Source organism: Chlorocebus sabaeus, chromosome 14 (genome assembly GCF_047675955.1).
Source record: "Chlorocebus sabaeus isolate Y175 chromosome 14, mChlSab1.0.hap1, whole genome shotgun sequence".
In the NCBI taxonomy this organism is placed as follows: domain Eukaryota; kingdom Metazoa; phylum Chordata; class Mammalia; order Primates; family Cercopithecidae; genus Chlorocebus; species Chlorocebus sabaeus.
Genome location: NC_132917.1, coordinates 58064601 through 58084218, shown reverse-complemented (window position 1 = coordinate 58084218; position 19618 = coordinate 58064601). Strand labels below are relative to the sequence as shown.

General features: G+C 33.4%; 1 protein-coding gene across 9 annotated transcripts in view; it reads left to right on the top strand.

Annotated features, from left to right (window-relative positions):
- The window catches only part of FANCL (FA complementation group L), a 77598-nt gene that overhangs the window by 2422 nt on the left and 55558 nt on the right, over window positions 1-19618 (top strand). For 8 of the 9 annotated variants that reach the window (XR_012095294.1, XR_012095293.1, XM_007970553.3 and 5 more), the window contains exons 2-5: window positions 6803-6861; window positions 9038-9098; window positions 12240-12296; window positions 16987-17087. Coding sequence is in view for 7 of the 9 variants with exons in the window: in XM_007970553.3 (XP_007968744.3) it covers window positions 6803-6861; window positions 9038-9098; window positions 12240-12296; window positions 16987-17087 (278 nt within the window). In the remaining 2 variants the exon portion in view is untranslated. Of the gene's footprint in view, window positions 1-6802; window positions 6862-9037; window positions 9099-10280; window positions 10453-12239; window positions 12297-16986; window positions 17088-19618 lie in introns of those variants that run through there. The other variant, XM_073023016.1, reaches the window with a different exon arrangement.

The window sequence follows — 19618 nt, the reverse complement described above, 5'->3', positions numbered from 1 at the left end:
TTTTATGTATATAAGTTTTTAAGGCTTTGCGTTTCCTCTCATCACTGTTTCAAAAGTATCCTATAGATGCTGACATGTAGTCTTGTCACCACCTTTCTTAGAAGCTATATGATGTCAATTTACTATGCACCTTAATAGGTTTTAAAAATTTTCTCGTGGAACGTCCTTTTTGGTTTTTAGTTTTGTTGCTGATTTCTAATTTTTCTTGTATTGTAATTAGACAGTATTGTTTATTAAAAAAAAAAGTCTCCATGGAAGTTACTGGTATTTTTTCCTGTGACCTAATATATAATCAGGTTTAGGTGTTGTCTCTATTACCAGATTTTCTCTTTCCTTTGAGTGAGCTTTGGTAGTTTGTGTCTTTCAATGAATTTGTTAGTTTCATCTAGGTTTCTGATTTTATTGGCTTAAAGTTATTATCCTTATTATCCTTTTAATGTCTTTAGTGTCTGTAATGAAACTCTCTATGTTGGTTGTCTTTTGCTGCTATTTACTTCAAACCTTAGTGGCTTAAAACAAAAACAATTATTGTCTCACTATTTCTGTGGATTTGAAATTTGAGAACAACTTGGATGGTAGTTCTTGATCAAAATCTCTCATGATTTTGCAGTCAAGATATTTGCCAAGACTTTGATGATCTAAAACAGGGTGTCCAATGTTTTGGCTTCCCTGGGTCATACTGGAAGAAGAATTGTCTTGGGCACACATAAAATACATTAATGATAGCTGATAAGCTAAAAAAAAAAAATCACAAAAATCCCATAATGTTTTAAGAAAGTTCACGAATTTGTGTTGGGCTGCATTCAGAGCTGTCCTGGGCTGCCAGCTGGTCAAGCTAGAGGTGAAGGATTTGCTTCCAAGATTGCTCATTCACGTAGCTATTAGCCATGAGGCCTCAGTTTGCTACTGCTCTTAACAGGAGGCCTTAGTTCCTCACTACATGGATCTTTATAGTGTTGCTTGGCTGTTATCACAACATGGCAGCTAGCTTTCCCTGAGTGTGTGATACAACAGAGAGATCAATAAAGATGCACATTGTCTTTAATCCCTTAGTCTCTGAAGTCACGCATATTTACTTCTGCTTTATTCTTTTAGACGCAAGTGTCTTAGTCTGTGTTCAAAAGAAGGGAAATTAGGCACCAACTCCTAGAGGTAGGAGTGTCAAATAGTTTAGGGATATAAGTTAAAAATACCTTTCATCCTCATCTGATATAGGTAATTTATGTCTCCTTTTTTTCCCCCGATACATCTAGATAGAGGTTTATAAATTTTACTGATTTCTTTAAAGAAGCTGCCTTTAATTTCGTTGATTTTTTTTCTATTATTTTTATGTTTCTATCTGGAAAGTTTTTTGATCTTAAGTTTCCTGATTTCTTCAGATGGAAGATAATTGATCTTTCTTTTGTTCTAGTACAGATATTCAGTGCTTTAAATTTTCCTTTGAATACTGGTTTAGCTATGTCACACAAATTTTGGTGTGCTGTAGTTTTGTTTTTATTCAGTTCCAAATGCCTTTTAATTTCTTCTTTGATCTATGGCTTACTGAGAAATATGATTATCTTTCTCAATATTGAGGATTTTCTAGATATCTTTTTGTTATTGATTTATAATTTAGTTTCATTTTGGTCACAGAATATAACTTGTATGATTTGAATTTTTAAAATACTTATTGAGCCTTAATTTTATGACCAATAATATAGTCTATCTTGGTGAATATACTGTGTGTACTCTAAAGAATGAATATTCTGTTGCTATTGGGTAGAAAATTATATATTAGGTCAAATTGTTTCAGAGTGCTACCCAGGCCCTCACTGGGTAGCACTATGCTCACTGACTTTTTGTCTGCTTTTTCTATCAGTTAGTGAGAGGGGATGTTGATATCTCCAACAATCGTTGTTGATTTTTCAATTTCTATTTAATTTCTATCAGTTTTGCTTCATATATTTTGAAGTTCTGTTATTAGGTGCATAAACTTTTAGATCCATTAAGCACTCTTGATGAATTGACTCCTTTAGATTTATGAAATGACCTTTCTTATCTTTAGTAATAATGTTTTCTCTGAAATCTGTATTTTCCAATATTAACATATAGATTCCATCTTTCTTTTGATTGATGTTACCATGGTTTATCTTCTTTGTTTTAAACTTATTTGTGTTTTACTATTTGAAGTGTGTTTCTTCTGTGCTTTGCTTTGTTATGCAATATGATAGTCACTGCCTTTTACTTGGGGGTATTTAGACTATTTACATTTAACATGGCTATTCATATGGTTGGATTTAAATCTACTCTTGCTGTGTGTTTTCTGTTTGTCTTACATGTTTTTAATTTTTTCCTATTTTTCTGTATTTTGTATTATTGGAATTCTTTTTTATAATTCTGTTTTATCTCCTTTGCCTGTTTATTGGCTGTGTGTTTGTTTTTTGTTTTTTAACTAGTTACTTAAAGGGTTTATAATACACATATTAAATCTATCATGATCTGCCTTAAAATAGTATTAGGATTCCATTTTTTAATGCACTATTGGTTTATCAGCTATACAATTTTGTCTCTTTTGATACTGTAAAGATGTTACTTCACTGTCTTGCACTGTTTTCTATGAGAAATCTCTGCTCTTTTCTTTGTTCCTAGGTAAATAGAATATTTTTTTCCTCTGGCTGCTTTTAAGATTTTTCTTTTTGTCATTGGTTTCAGTCACTTTGATGTGTGTTGTACCTTGGTGTAGCTTTTTTCATGTTTTTCCTCCATAAGGTCTGTGGAGCTTCTTGGATCTGTGAGTATATATTTTCATTTAATTTGGAAAAACATCTGCCGTTATTTTTTCTTTCTTTTCTATTCTTTTTTTTTTTTTTGTTCCTCCTTTTCTGTCCTCTGTGTTGGGGACTCCAAACATGTGCATTTAGGTCACTTTAAGTTTTCACAACTCACTCATGGTCTGTTCACTTTTTTTGCCCTCAGTGTCTTTCTCTTTATTTGGGATATGTCTTCAGGTATACTAATACCTTCTTTTGTAAGGTGGAATCTGCTGTTGATACTATATTAAAAAAAAAATCTCAAACATTGTGTTTTTTGAGAGAGTCTTTCTTTAAATTTTTCCTGTCTCTATTTAGTACACTTGTTTTCCTTTACCTTTTTGAACGTATGAAATATAATTGTTTTAATTTTTAAGATCAGGTTTATTATCGCTGCCATTTTTAGGTCTGTTTCTCTTGATTTTTCTCTTCATTGTGGGTATTGATTGCCTTGCTTCTTTGCAGGAAATGTATTTGCTTGGTATATCTTGATTGTATACTAGACATAATGAATTCTACCTGTTGCATGCTAGATATTTTCATTCTGTAAGTATTCTTGAGATTTGTTGTGAGCTACAGTTAAATTACTTGGAAACAGTTTGATCTTTCCAAGTAATTTTAAACTTTAAGCTTTTAAGCATCGCTAGGTAGACCCAGAGCAGACTTCATTCTAAGGTAATTAAGCTCTACAAGTGAAGCAACACCTTCTGAGCACTCTATTTAATGGCTCTTATGTTACAAGGTTTCCATGCTGGCTGGTTGGAACATGGCTATACCCAGCCTTGTATGAGCTTAGAGATTGTTTTGCAGACTCTGTTCCTGTACATTCCCACCTTTGGGTGTTTTCCTCATATCCATGGAGCAAGCAGTACTCAGCTGAAGACTCCTTGATGAAGACTCCTTGTCAGGAATCCTCTGCAATTCGCTGGAGTTTCTCTGTATTTTTCTGTACTCTCCATGCATTTCTCTCCTGCTTGGTACTATACCTTGTGAATTGTACAATTGGTGGCCTCCGCTTGATCACCTGTTTTTTCCCAAATCAGGGAGAATATTATGTTCTTAATTGTTTGTCCATCTCTATCTTGCAGCCTGAAAATACTCCCATCATAGACAGATAACTTTTGGCATTTTTACATTTGTTTCCCTTCTTTCAAGGATCACTGTCTGTTTAATATCTGAAAATCATTGTTTCATATGTTTTGTCCCATTTTTAAATAAGGAGGGAAGATAAATCCTGCCCCCCTTTACTCCATAATGGCTAGAAGCAGTTCTCTTCAGTTTCTTAACATTTTCTATTTCATTCTTGCTTCATTTTTTAATTTGCTTTAAGAAGTCTGTTTCCAATTATATTTTGTTTCCTATATATTCGATCTTTTACCTGGAGACTTTGGACTTATTTTGAAAGTCTGTTAATTAAGATATATCTCAGAGTTGATCATTGTGAGTCACTTTTATCATGTGGCCTCTTACCCTTTTGGTATGTGGATCTCTAGGAAGTGTACTTGGATTATATTTTAAAATTTTTTTTCTACTATTTTATTTTTCTTTCCAAGATCTCCAATTATATGTAGTCTGGACTTTTTTGGGTCTGTTTTCCACTTCAGCTCCTTTTATCTGATGGTCTTTAGTTTTTTTCTCATTTTCTCATTTGGTAATTTTCTTGCTTTTTCTTTGCCTTTATGACATTTGTATTTAATTTTGTTCTTCCTTGGACTCTTAAAATTTATTCCTTCACTTTCACATAATTTTGTCTTTTTCTTTATTTTCATTCCACCCTGAGTTTATTCAGCTCATTCATTTCTTCCTTTTCATTTTTAAAAGTATAATTTCTCATTTTCATTTTAAAATGTCTGATACAAATGCTCATTTAATTCATTTATTATTATAATTTGTTTATGGTTTCTGGGTTTTGTTTGCATGGGATCTGTTATCACCTGAAATGTTGTGAGTCTCTTTTTCTTTGTTTCATAGTAGCTTTGCATTGATGAAGACAGTATCTTTGTATTCATGGACATTCTGGCTGTTTGCAATAGTTTATAAAATTCCTAGTTTAAGAATACCCTCTTCTGTTGGGGAAGCAAAGTGTAATTTATTTAATGGATGACATGTTGGCGAGTGCTGGGTGGGAAGGAGTTTTTTTTTTTATTTACTCATATAAGAGCCTAAGTTTCCTACTCTTCTTTTACCTCCTAGTACGCAGTTTCCAAAAGTTGTCTCTACCTATTTTTTCTCCTATCTTCTACCGCTAAAGCATTCTTTCCCAGGACTGGCTCCTTGGCTTTTGTGTTCACATTAAGTCTTCTCTTTGTAGGTCAGTGTTCTGATTTACCAGAGCTTGTTATTTATTTATTTATTTTTTTTATACTTGTTCGTTCCTCCCAGTCTCTCTCCCATGCATTTTTTTTTTTTCCTGACCTTCCAAGCAGTCTAAAAATAGTTGCTGTGGGAGTTCTAGAGTAGGTTCTGTTGGAAAGTGCTTTATATTTTTCTTCCTATAGCTAATTTGAGGTTTATAGTGTACCCTGTCTTTTGGCTGAAAACATGGGATTTTTGTGGTTTTATTTATTCTTAATATGTTAATTAATGTAGCTTTTCTGGATGATGTATGGGGAGATGGGGGTTTAGGCAACTGTTAGTATTTCTGTTCCCTGAAAGCCTGGAAAATCTGTCTTTTGAGAACAGTTAATATTTCTAGATGCTTTAACTAAAAGGCTAATTTTGCACATTTTCTTGAATCAGGAAAGTATTGTGGCATGTGACATGTTATTTGACCTTTTAAAATGGCTGGGCTTTGCAAATAAGGGACTTTGGAATTTTATTCTTTCAGATAACAGCACGGATTTCTATAGTAGAATAGTTCTTCTATTTTTCATGTAAAGTGTGAATTCCAAATTGTTCTTACACCTATGTGTGGGATGTCTATAACGTTAGGTTAAAGTTACTACATAATACCTTTTAGTGCTTTAATGAAATAGTGAATTATTGTTACTTGACCTTTTGAAAAGGTCAGTAGTACATTTTGTTTCATTTTTTTTAAAGGACATTTAAATGTAATGAAAGTCAGAACTGTAATATTACCATGAAAGTAAAGGTTATGGGGTACATTTAATTGTGTTCCTCTGTTTTTGAAACTGCTTTGAGGGAGACTGTGCTAAAATTCCACATGGTAATTTTTTTTTTTTGAGAATTTTATTACTCTTTTTCATTTTATTCTGTTGGAGGAAAAGATTACATTTCTGTTTGTCTTTTTCTGCTATTTTTGCTGAAATTTCATGTGTATTGTCCTATTTAAGTTACAAAGTTTAAACTACTTACCCGTTCACTTTTCCAAGAAAGTAAAATGGAGTAAATGTCTCAGAGGTCTTTCTTAGACTCTTGAGTAAAATTCTGTTTGTTCAGATACATAGTTAATATGTTAAGGATTTCAGAAAAATTAGAGGCCCACTAATGGGAGAATTAAATATACTCTGATTTATGAAAGTATTTCACTTATGTCTATATAGATTGTGTAACTAAATAGATTTTCATTTTATTAAAATTTAGAAACTAAGCTGTAAACATGAATATATGTAACATATATTATGTTATATATCCTTATTTTATATTGTGATGTTTTTCTTCCATTTTAAAGCAGTTTGAAGGAATTTCTTTTTTTTTTTTTTCATAAATTTATTTCCTAAGAAATAACACTGAAATTTCTTCTATGGGCCTGTATTAATAATTTTGTATTATTTCTTGTATTTATGAGTGACTTTCTCTTTAAAAAGAAAGTCTTACCTGAGTGTTTTGATTTCCCAGTAACTACAAAGCTTCCGTAAGACAGTTTTGAGTTATTTTCCCTCAAATGCAATATTCTGTTGCATATATTTTAACAATTATAAAGATGTGGATAAAGTTGATACCTTTTAGAAAATAAAGGAAAGCATTGTCTTTTCTATGTGATTCTGTTTAACTTCTCTTAGCATTAAGTGAAAGATAAAAATTTGAGTGATCCTTTTCAATATTTTCCACAGGGAAGAGACTTCCACCTTAAAGTAGTGTTGCCTGAAGATTTACAACTGAAGAATGCAAGGTGATACGGTGTTTAGTTATAAACGTGCATTTTTGCATTTTGGTGGTACAGGCAGTACATTTGGTATAAATTGATTCTGGTGACTAGAGTTTTGCCTAAAATGCTTATTAGTCATTTGCCCCAAAAGAAACATCTCTGATTTTTCCAAACCAATGTGGCATTTGTAAATATTTACCTGTTACTAAAGTGCTTTTAAACATTAGTTCTCTCATTTTTTTTTTTTTTAATTTAAAGCAGTAAACAGCCACTGTGTATACTTCCCAAACAAATACTGAGCAAGTATATAAAGGGAGAGTACAAAAGGATTAGAAAACATTTTTTCCAACTTTTGACTGATATTATTAATGTGTATATTCAGTATATGGGAAGACTCACATCAGTTCAGTCCTGGCATAAATTAGGCACCAACATTGGGTGTTGGTAGATACAACTAGTCAGGATATGAGACTGAAAATTTAGGTACCACCCCAAATCTCAATTCTTCCTCTAAATATTTCTGAAGAAGAATGGAGGGAAAGGAATCCAGAGATATTTGTGAGTAGAATTGAGAGGATTTTGTGACCACTAGAAGTGTAGGTAAGAGGGAAAAAGGAATAGAGGATGCTTTTCAAATTCCTGGCTCAGATCACTAAGCTAGAGAAGAGGTCACAGATGGAAAAGTAGAAGAGAGATTGTTTTAAGTCATACTGGGTGTGAAATATCAAGAGGAGCTATTTAGGAGGTAGTAATATGGTCGTGTGGAACTAGAGTATGAGACCTGGAGTGCAGATGTATGTGGAAGTTACAAGAGATGAAGGATTTGGGACCTTGATTATGAATAGGCTTTTTGGTGCTGTGTCTGGCGGGGAGTTTTGGTGGGGGTCGTAGAAGAGAAAGCCAGTGACGAGACCTTGGGGCATACCAACATTTACAGTACTGGTCACTAAAGAGGAACTTAGAAGGAGACTAAGGATTGACCAGAAAAGAGGAAAATTTGGACAGCAGAGTCTTTCAAGCCAAATAAAGAAGGCTTAAGCAAGGCATGGTTAGCATTGCTGAGGACTGCAGAGAGATAGGTTAGATGCAAGTAAGTTTTGTGTGGTGACAGAAGCCATTTGTGTTGGATTTTGGACTGGATGAGTGGGAGGAAAGTATAAAGTATTTTGAAGAAAAGAGGTGGTTAGAGAATGGTATGCATTCAAGGAGGAGTTACAGTGTTCTTTAAAGATACATGTATTTGAACAAGTTAATTCATTAAGTAGAAAAAACTAGCAGAACATAAATTAAGGATACCACAATAAAGGGATAATTAATTGAAGTCACCAAGTTGATAGCAAGGGAGAGAAAGCACATTTCGTGCAGGGGTTACCAATGGACATTTGAATGAACTACCAAGAATGGAGAGAGTTGTGCTGGTTTGAAAAGGCCATGTTGGGGAAAACTCAGAGAGGCTTCCTACTTGTAGGTAAGTAAAAGTAATTCCTTAGAAGAAGAGTTACTTAATAGTATCAGGAGCACAGCAGAGGTTAGCCAGTAAATGGATGAACATTAACTTATCACTTCTTATACAATTAATTAAAAGTTTGTATCTTTATAGCCCGGCTTGGTGGTGGGTGTCTGTAGTCCCAGCTACTTGAGAGGCTAAGGTGGGAGGGTTTCTTGAACCCAGGAGTTCAGGTTGCAGTGAGCTGTTCTTCTACTGCACTTCAGCTAGCCTGCCTGACAGAGTGAGACCCTGTCTCTAAAAAATAAAAAATAAAAATAAAATGTATCATTTAAGTTATATTAATCAGGAATTTGAAGGTAATACTGCTACACATGCTTTTTCAAATACATGTTTGATACATTATATTGGATGATACATTGTTATCAAAACTGTTGGTTTTATTTAACCTATCTTGGAAAAGAATCTACTTCAGTGGAAAACTTTGCTTGGGGTGTGTTAAAGTTAAAAAACAGGATGTACTGTTTGCCTGTCATTTACTGATTGCAGTTATTTATATTTTGGAATAAAATTAGTACTGACAGTTTGAAGACAAGACTTTGAACAGTATCAATGGTAAAAATTTTATTAACTTGTCAAAATTATATTTGTCCTTCTTTTGTATGTACATGCATATTTGTGTTAACATACAAATACGGTTTTCCTTTTAATTCTGAACAATGAACAAACCATTTTGTCTCATTAAAATTTTAGATTATTATGTAGTTGGCAGCTGAGAACAATACTTAATGGATACCATCAAATAGTACAGCAGGTAAGTCCTTTTTAGAAGGTTTATATTTTAAGTGAAGATAAGAAATTACTAAATTTATTGTTCTTCAAAGACCTACTTTGTAGAATGTGGTAACAAACTGGTTTAATAGTTGTTGAGTTTTGTAGGTTTCATCTCTGTGTGTTTTTAAATCTCAGTGTCCTCAGGAGATCTCCAGGTAGCCTTTGTGTTGAAACCGATTTCCATCCTTGAGACTTTAGGTTCTTCAAATGAATTCACCCTTATCCGTATCCATCACTACTTGAGTGATTTTTCTTCTGAGACTGAATGGTGGTGATAGGGGAAAAAAAAAAAAATCAGACCCATTTAGAGCTGTGGGATATCTGTGGCAAAAATGGGATTTTAGTCCTAGATTAGCAACAGAAAAGATGTAGTAGAAATAATTTAGGATCATGTGTACTTGCATAATGAGGGGAGATTAAGGTTGCTTAGTGTGTTAATAGGCAGGATTAATTTCTTTATTCTTAATGTTTAGGTTCCTCTACCTGAAAATTCCTTTAAAGAGTAGAAAAAATATCAGTTACTGAAGCAAAATAATGACATAATACAATTCTTCTTTTAGGAAAATAGTTATTAGAATTGCGTTTCTTTTGATCCTTTATGCGTTTATGTGTTTTTTTTCCTGATTTTCTATATTTCTGTGTCTTAAAGGCAGGTTATCTATGATAACTGATAGTCACAGTCACTCTCCCATAAAGCATTAAAACTGCAAAGAAGTATAGGAGATAAACTATTTGATTTGTAGAATGAAGGTTGTCATCCTGGCAATATAATTACAGAAGTTTTTTAAGGATATGTTCAAATTATTTGTCTGTTTTCTTTCTATCCCTGCCTCCATCCCCTTTACTTTTTTTTTTACACTAAACTTTAAGAAATGTATCTATTGATATATTGAGATAGCATAGGAAAAAATGGTTTATGTAGTCTAATATTAAGATCTAGTACTCTAGCCGGGCGCGGTGGCTCAAGCCTGTAATCCCAGCACTTTGGGAGGCCGAGACGGGCGGATCACGAGGTCAGGAGATCGAGACCATCCTGGCTAACCCGGTGAAACCCCGTCTCTACTAAAAAATACAAAAAACTAGCCGGGCGTGGTGGCGGCGCCTGTAGTCCCAGCTACTCGGGAGGCTGAGGCAGGAGAATGGCGTAAATCCGGGAGACGGAGCTTGCAGTGAGCTGAGATCTGGCCACTGCACTCCAGCCTGGGCCACAGAGCGAGACTCCGCCTCAAAAAAAAAAAAAAAAGAACCAGATAATAAATTTTTCCGGCTTAGTAGGCCGTAAGATCTCTGTTGCAACTACTCAACTCTGCCCTTATAGCAACCATAGACAAGAGGTAAGTGAATGGGTATGGCTACATGCCAATAAAACTTTGTTTACAAAAACAGTATTGAGCTGGATTTGACCTCTGGGCTTTAGTTTCCAGACCTTTCCAGACCCTGTCATTTATTGATCATCTGTAATAAACTAAGCGGGGCGGGGGGGAATACAATGTAGAAGAAGGGATAGTCAAGAATTTGCTCTACATAGACCCACTCAAAGCTGAGTTAAGATGTGAATCATAATGTGTTCATGCATTGTTGAAAATAGTGTAAAACTTGAGAATATTTTTTTCTGTAGTTATTTTAAGAATGAAGGATATCTAGGAAATGGAATCGTAACTCTTAAATATTTATTCTACTTTAGAGATTATTTCCTTTTTGCCATTTTATTATAACAGGTTTTACTTTAGTGAATGACTGTCTCTGTTTTGACTAATACGGATTAGTTGTGAGAGGACAAAAATCACAATTGTAGGTAATCTTTAAGGTCAAGGGAAAAATAAAAAAAGACCGTATTGTTAATTAATAATTGTTAATTTATTGCTCTAACTAGATTTTAAAAATTATATAGAGTTGCCTGATTTTTATATTTTATACTCTTCCCACTCACATCACTCCTATACCTCTTCTTTCTCTTTTTTTTCTCTTCCTCCTCCTCCTCCTCTTTCTCCTCTTCTTTAAAAAAGTTATGATTAGGTTGCTAGATTTGCTAGACATGGTAGTGATACAGAAGGGCGGCAGAGAAGTGCTGGGTAGAGAAGGATGGGTCCTTGGTGAGGGCTCCACCCCCGGGCCTGTGCCCATGGTCCTAGGTGAGGACAGGCACCCCTGCCTTCACGCTCAAATGTTGCATTTCCCAAGACCACCATGGCCTGCCATACCCCCATCTTGTGCCTATAAAAACCCGAGACCCTAGCAGGCACACACACACAAGCGGCTGGACATCGAGAGAAATATATCAGTGGAGGAACACACAAGTGTCCGGACATCGAGAGGACATCGAGATCATGTCAAGAGCACACCAATAGGCTCCAGCAGGCCGGCAGGCCATTCACCAGCAGAATGACGTGGAGTTTGGCTGGGGTGGTTGTAGGAGAGCCTGGGCCACTGAACAGCCCGACTCCAGGGGAAAACCATTTCCCTTCTGGCTCCCACATCTGCTAAGAGCTACTTCCACTCAATAAAATCTTGCAGTCATTCTCCAAGCCCACACGTGATCCAATTCTTGCAGTACATCAAGGCAGGAACCCTGGGATACAGAAAGTTCTCTGTCCTTGCAATAAGGCAGGGGTCTAATTGAGCTGGCTAACACAAGCTGCCAATGGATGGCTAAACTAAAAGAGCACCTTGTAACACACACCCACTGGAGTTTAAGTAGCTGTAAACATTCACGCCTAGACACTGCTGTGGGGTTGGAGCCCCACAGCCTGCCTGTATGTTTCCCTAGAGGTTTGAGCAACAGGGCACTGAAGAAGCAAGCCAGACTCCCATCGCATGCCCTGCAAGGGGGACAAGGGATTCAGTAGTATACAGTGCTCAAGAAACAGAGTAGTGTGAGGTTTTAAGTGACATTCTAACACAGTTTAATATATCTCAACAAAGTAGATTTGAGGACATTAATTACTCTTTCAAAATGAAATTGATAGGAGTAGTAAGGTTGATGACCAATACTACTTATACTTTTCAGATGTAGATATAGCTAATCTTTTTTTAACTTCACTTGGGCCTACATTTTATTACAGTTTTAGTGGATGGAATATTTATTGTGCAAATGAAATTAATTGGAAATGTTTTGATCTAGAGGATGCAGCAGTCTCCTGATCTAATGAGCTTTATGATGGAGTTGAAGATGCTTTTGGTAAGAATTTTTTTTTTCTGACGCTGTTACCATACTGGAAATCTTTATTTCTTTTCTGTAACTCCTTTAAATACTGACATTATTAGAATTTGTCTTCTTAACTCCCAGTCATTTAATGTTTTCTTTTACTGTGTACATAAATATAGGTGATGCATTTCTTGAACTGCATGAGGGACATAACTTTGTGAAGGAACCACTTTGATTGTATCATAAACTAGGTATTCTTGACACTAGTTTTGGGCAGGTGGTGAAGAAATAAAATGCACTCCTGGCCTGTCAGCAGGGAGTTTAACATCTAAGAAGAGATTTGGTAGTCCTACTTAAAGATATACTATGATGTATAAATAGTTTTGTCTATAGCTACAGATATCTGAAAAAACGTATTAGGTTTCACTTTATGTGTACTGTTACATATATACTGTTTAATCAGCATTGTATAAAATACTTGATTATTTAGTTTATCCTGTAGACATTTTTCTTAAAACCCAAGTTCATTTTATTACCCAATTTTCAACATAAACAAAAGAAGAGGGAAGATTATAGTAAATACTGCTAGGCCTGACCAAATTTTAACATTTTGCCAGTCATAGTTCCTCTTCTACTTTTTTAGAAGAAAGACACTGTAATATTTTAAAGGAAATTCTGGACATTGTATCCCTCTGTAAATAGGTCAGTGTGTATCTCTTTAACAGCTAAGTGCTTTTTATCTGTTTTTAAATATACTGTTATAACCTCAACAAAGTTAATATTTCTTATAGCTGCTTTGTTTGTATTAGTATGCAAACAAGGTCCACACATTATATTTAGTTAATATGTCTCTTAAGCCTTATATAAGACTTACAAGGTACTTATGTATAACAGCATCTCCTCTTTACCTCACCCTTTTTATTCATGCCATATATTTGTTGAATAAAACAAATTAGGTGTCCTGTAAAATCTTCTACATTCTGGATCTGGTTTGTAAGATATTCCTGGTTTATCTTTTAACATACTCTACTTTCTTTGTAATCTGGCATTTAGATCTAGAGGCTTCAGCAGATTCGGATTCATTTGTTCTTACGAGATTACTTGGTGCTCTGTATTTATTATATTACATGAGGATGCAAGTGATGTCTGATGGTTCCTTGGTTCCTCTTTTAATAAATTTAAGATTGATCAATACGTTTAAATCCATTCAGTATAAAGTTCCCCATCAGCTTATCACCTAATGATTTTAGCCTCTAATAATAATCATTGCCTATATCTAATGTTTCATTAGGATTTACAAATGGTAATTTAAAAAATTCCATCATCTGCATTTCTTAGTTGAAAATCTTCTGTAGAGAACTTCTCATCAGTTGTTTGGTTAATTTGAGGTACAGCTCATAATGGAGAGACTGGATAAGTGCTTGTTTCTTTTCCTTTTAAAACAGAAACCAATTTTTAGAATAATGAGTTGGTGCCTAGCAACTGTCACAGAGATCTAAAGTGATTTTTTTTAAGTATCTTTATGAACTCATAGATTTTTATATATTTAGTTAATTTTTATTTATCGTAGTCATTTTCTTTTTGATGCTTAAATTGTCCCATTTTTTGGTCAGTACAAGCCCCTTCATGTTGGCTCCTGAGTTCTTTTAATATAACCCAAGCTTCTTTGCCTTCTGATACCAGTTGCTCCAGGCTCATTTATTCATTTTATCCCATAACTGTAATCAGCCATTTCTCCAAAGAATCATGATTTCTTTGTAGGAAATAGTATTTGGATGCCTCAATCTGGAAATTTGAGTGTTTATTGCTGTTACCTCTAGGTTTTTTTCAGTGGACAAAGCTAGAAAAAAATGCTTTTTGGAAAGAATGTGATTATGAGTTTGTATTGATATTTACAATTCAAATGGGCATTATAGGGTTTTTACTTCTTTGCTTATATCACTTTTACTCTGAAAATGCTGTTTTCTAATGTTAACATCATTGTAGTATGGTTTTTTTGTTATGTTCTACTTGTTATATTTCACTTATGCTTTTCCTGTCTACATGTTTATGTTAGTTTATATAAAAATTACAATACTAATATTGCTAACAATGGAAAATTTTGATATTTCTTTGTAATTCTTGTTGAGACCATTTTGTTCTTAGTAGCAACTACTACATATTGATAACTTAGTTGCTAGATTTTTTTCTTAAGTCCCTTTTCAATGCTAATAAGAACCTTTTAAGGTAGGACTTTGATTAAATGTGTGGGATTAGAATAATAGTTTAAAATTAATTTCTAAAGTTTGAATTTTGATTTATGAGTTTATAAATCCTAATTAATAAGGGTTATCAAAAATTGATTACAAATTACATCAAAGGGCTTAATGTAATAACCCTAAAAACGTAAAGTGAACAAGTGAAGCATATTTGGTTTACATCTCCTTGACATTGGAGAAAAGTTTGAAACATTTATCTTTTTATTATAATTTTAATAAACCATACAAATACAAGGAGAGACTAAGGGAACCAGAGTAAAAGTGTAGGTATCATGTCCCATTAAACTCTTCTTATCAAAAATAACTTTATACATTGTAAGTCACAGCTCTCTTGGCCATTTAATTTTGAACAAACACTTACTAGTTTAAAACTAAAATAAAATTTTGAGATCTCTGATTTACAGTATCTATTTAGTACATTTATTCCATTTCTGAATAAAAATGAAATCCTGTATTTTAGCTTTCTTCAGAAATTATGGACAAAGTTGGTGATCTTATTGCTCATTTAAGATAGTATACCTAAAAATAAAAGAATTATTAGTGTACTGTTAGGCTGTATTGTTAGTAATAGGGTTCCTATACTATAATCACCAATAAATATGTTGAGAGTGATGCTCACATGAAATCAGTAGTTATTGAACTTTTTCAGGAAATGTTGTAAATCTTCCATGGAGTTGCCTAGTAATAACTGCATATAGTGGGAGTTCAGTATATATTTAATAAGTGAACAATTACCTATATTTTAAAATAATCCTATGTGGTAGGTTATTTTATTTCTATTTTGGAGCTGAGCCACTGAACCCTAAGGCCTCAAAATAGGAATTGTTAAAGTCAGGATTTAAAACTTCTGTTTGTGAAGCCTTTCTGCTATGTACCTTTCCCTCTTTTCTGTGAAGAATGTGTTGCTTCTCTGCTTTTGCCTCTTTACCTGTTATGGTACTAGAGTAGGAGTAACTTGTCTGACTCAGAATAGAAGGTAGAGTGTATAAATGTCATAAACCTAGGATTGAAAAACGTTTTTACTATTATCCAGGTTTATTTTTACCTTCAATTTTTGTGGAGAGCAATAATTAATATTTCAGAATAAAAACAAATTTCGAAAGAAGTACTATACTACATTAACGCATTTTATTTAGTAACTAGTAGAGCACAATCTTCATAGTATTAGGTTGGTGTACAACCTAAATACGAATTTATTTTGGTGGACCATCAGTCTATTTTTAGGCAACATTAAGCATTTATATTATAAAAAAGGCAGCATATACCTTGTCTTCTAGGAGCTTACCCTCTAATTAAATCCATATTGATATTCTCAGCTATATGAGTCTGCTTTCACAGTTTTGTTTTCATCATAAAGCAGATTCAGAACTAAATTGAAGTAGTTCCAGTTAATAGTTTTGATTTTGAAGTGCTGTTTCGTAGTATATATTCTTTTTAATATGATCTCAATTTAATAGTATCCTATCCTTGTTAAAAAAATTAAAATATACTTAAAAAATAAGATTAAACATATACTTAAAAGAATAAAAATTGCAACCTTTTATTAGGATTATATTTGTCAGAAGTGTTTATAATTTTCAACTTGTCCCTATCTACTTCCGTGATTTATTGTGGCTTATTTATTTATTTAATTATTTATTTACTTACTTTTTGTAATACGGTTTGATACTTCAGACCATATGAACATCTAAGTATTTTGTAGATATATTTATTTTTACTTTCCATATAAGCTGTTTGTCTAGGTTAGTAACTTCGAAATAATGGTAATTTTAGCTTCAGCAATTCTAGTGATGCTTTTATATATCTTGTAAAAGAATTTAGTTTTGGTTGGGAGAACATAAACATTGTAAAGCCATCGTAGATAGGCCTAGCAAGGAACGGGACTGTAATCTAGCCAGATGGATGGCATAGTACTCCAACTTACCTGGTTGAAGAATAGTACAGAGTGTAAGTCAGTAAAAGAAATTAGCATGTAGATATTTGTTCTGATAATGAGGGGTTTTTGTTTGTTAAGATGTGGTTCATAATGGTGTACAAATATGTTAGTTTAGGTAATGTACTTAGAGTTCAGGCCTTTCTTTAGAGGTACTTTTTGAAAAACGTATATATCAAACATCATATTCATGGGAGTAGAGAGATAGTGAAGCCTTGAGGATGAATGTAATAAAAAGTTTTTTTTTTTTTTTTAAATCTCCAGTAGGCATAATAGTCCAGGAAAATATTAAAATCATAAGTTCTTTTCATGGCATAAAAATTGACATTTTGCATGACCTTCAGTACAGTCCTTTTAACTTTTTCTTGTTTCTTTTTCATGAGCAGGGGAATGAGTCAGCCAGATTTTCCATAAAACAATGGATACTTTTATTAGGCACTAAGAAGATAATGAAATTATGTTTTGCAATCAGGTATTAACAGTTCATTGTCTTGCATTCCACAGCCAATTCAGGTTTTCTTCTTTTAAACAGGAAGTTGCCTTAAAGAATAGACAAGAGCTATATGCACCATCTCCTCCTCCCCAGTTCTACTCAAGCATTATTGAAGAGATAGGAACTCTTGGTTGGGATAGGTATGTCTGTTTTAAAATATATTTTAAATGTCTTTGTTTTATACATTTTAACTGAATATATTTCTAGTTTTAGCAATTTATACCTGATTTTAGTCAAAGTGTTTCATTGTAACTAGAGTATTTGATCCTTATTGTTGCTGTGAATTAAAGAGAGGAATATCATCATAAAAAATTGACTTACAAAGTAAAATGCTAAATATAATTTGGAGAAAATGACATTTTTATGTACACAGTAAGATGTTACCGTAATAGATACTTTCACTGAACATACAACTGTATTCTAAATTTTCCATATTTGAAGAGTAGTGCTTGGACACATGATAGAGACTGGAAAAATTGCAGTATTTTTGAAATAATTGTAGTTATTTTGGTTAATATACAATTTGGCATGTCTAAATTTACACATATATAACATTATAAGTGCTTTTGTAATTTGAGTAGTAAATTTTAGCAACTAGGGTTTGGAAGAATCATCTAGCTTTCTTTGAAAAAAAAGATTTTTTAAAAAAAAACTGATGCATAAAGAAACTTAAGTTCAGTAGACATGTAAGAAGGTTGTTAAAACTTAATCCACATACCACCTGGAAAAAGTATGTGATGATTTACTTGCTGTTCAGTTTCTGAATTTAGCTTCCTTCTTAGTGTGGATACTTTGAAACATTACATTTATTATTAGGTGTATTATAACTTTTCTACTTTGAGCTAAAGCAGCAGTAAAGATATGTCAATTTAGTTCTTATCACTTCTTAACCAGTATCAATAGTATTTTAGTATTCATTTGTTATTTCCATTTAGGTTGCTCTATTACTAAGATAAATCAAGGGCTAACTTAGGTACAATATGAAAGGAATGTGCAATTGTTCACCACTAAGTTTTTCTTATTGTGTTTAAACATCTTATTATTCATCTGTTTTTTAGCTATTTTCAATGAGCTGGCCTTTTGATAACTAACGTAAAAAACCAGAAAGTCAAATCGCCATTTGAAAGAGAACAAGGAACATATCTTAAGTGCAGACTATATGTCCTTTAATATGTTTTATACCATTACTGATAACTAAAGAAAAACTAAAGACTTAAACATATTTTAGAGTTCCAAATTATTCCCATGTAAATAGTCTAAAATCGCCATTAATTACGTGATTATTAGAGAAAGAAGAATTATTTTATTTGCCTTTGCCTTCTACTTTCCTTTATATTCCTTAAAAGGCCTTTATTTAGAAAGGTTCTCTTGTTGAAGGCAGAGAAAAAAAAAGGTTCTCTTCTTATGTATAGATCAATATTTTCCCTTTTGTTTTAACCACTAAAATTTGACTGAGTAGGCCATACCGCTTTTGGTACACTTATGTGCAGAGATAGGTTAGCTGTTCCTTCAGTCGTGACTTTGTGTAGACTTAATTTTTTATGAATACTTCTTTATCTTACCACCTCCCTGATTAGGAGTCAAAGTGTGTACGATCTGTACTTGAGCCAAGTTATTTAAATACTGGTCTTGATAAAAATTACAGCCTCAGATTTCAACTTAAAACCTTACTAAAATCCTGATTGCATGTAATAGTGTTTCACTGTAGATGGACTGCTTAAAGTCTCTAATCTTATTTTATATATTTTCTCAATTTTACCCATCGATCTTAGAACCTAACTACTTTCTTTTGCTCTCTTGTATAGTTGCTCTTGAGGATGCCACTGACTTGGATTAAAGGATATTGTATGAAATAGCCCTAAGAAATGCAGTAGGAATTTTAATTTTGGATGTCTTCCATTTTATGATATAGCACTATCTTTATGAGAAGCCATGAAAGAAGTTTTATTGTTTCAGATGCTAGAAAAGTCGTGCTTTGCCTAGCTATCCAACCTGCCACTTAAAGAATAATGTGAACTGTGTAATTGACTATGTTCTCTTTGACTCGGCCTCTAGGAAACTTAGAGTCAAATTTTTGACATACTTTTTAGAGCCATGCTGGATATAGTATTTATATTTCTGTATGCTAATCTTATCCTGACTTTTGTTCTCCTGTGATTCTTCTCTTCATATCAAGGGTACATGTTATCTCTGTGACTCATCACTGTTGATTTTGATCTTGATTACCTGGTTGAGGTAGTATTTGTCAGGTTTCTGCACTGTAAAGTTACTGTTTTTTTCCCTCTCACTATACTGTGCTCTCTGGACGTCACTATGCGTAGCCCACACTTAAGGAGTGGGCAGTTACACTCACATCTCCTTTAGGGCAGAGTATTTAATAGATTTGGAATTTTTCTGCTCAGATTTTGTTCTCTCTCATTTATTTTTTCAGTCATTTATTTGAAATACTATGGACTCAGGGATATTTATTTATACTTTGGGTTATAATCTAATACTATTTTACTTTCTTGTTCAATTTGTTCTAGCTTTGGCCATTGAGAGCTCTTTCAGTTGGCTCCTGTGTGGTTTTGACAGGCCCCATCATTGTGGATATATTTATATTTTTGAGCATTTCCTTACTTTCTGGCACTGAAAGAAATTTTGTGTATTTCCTGCCTTTGTCCTGGAATCG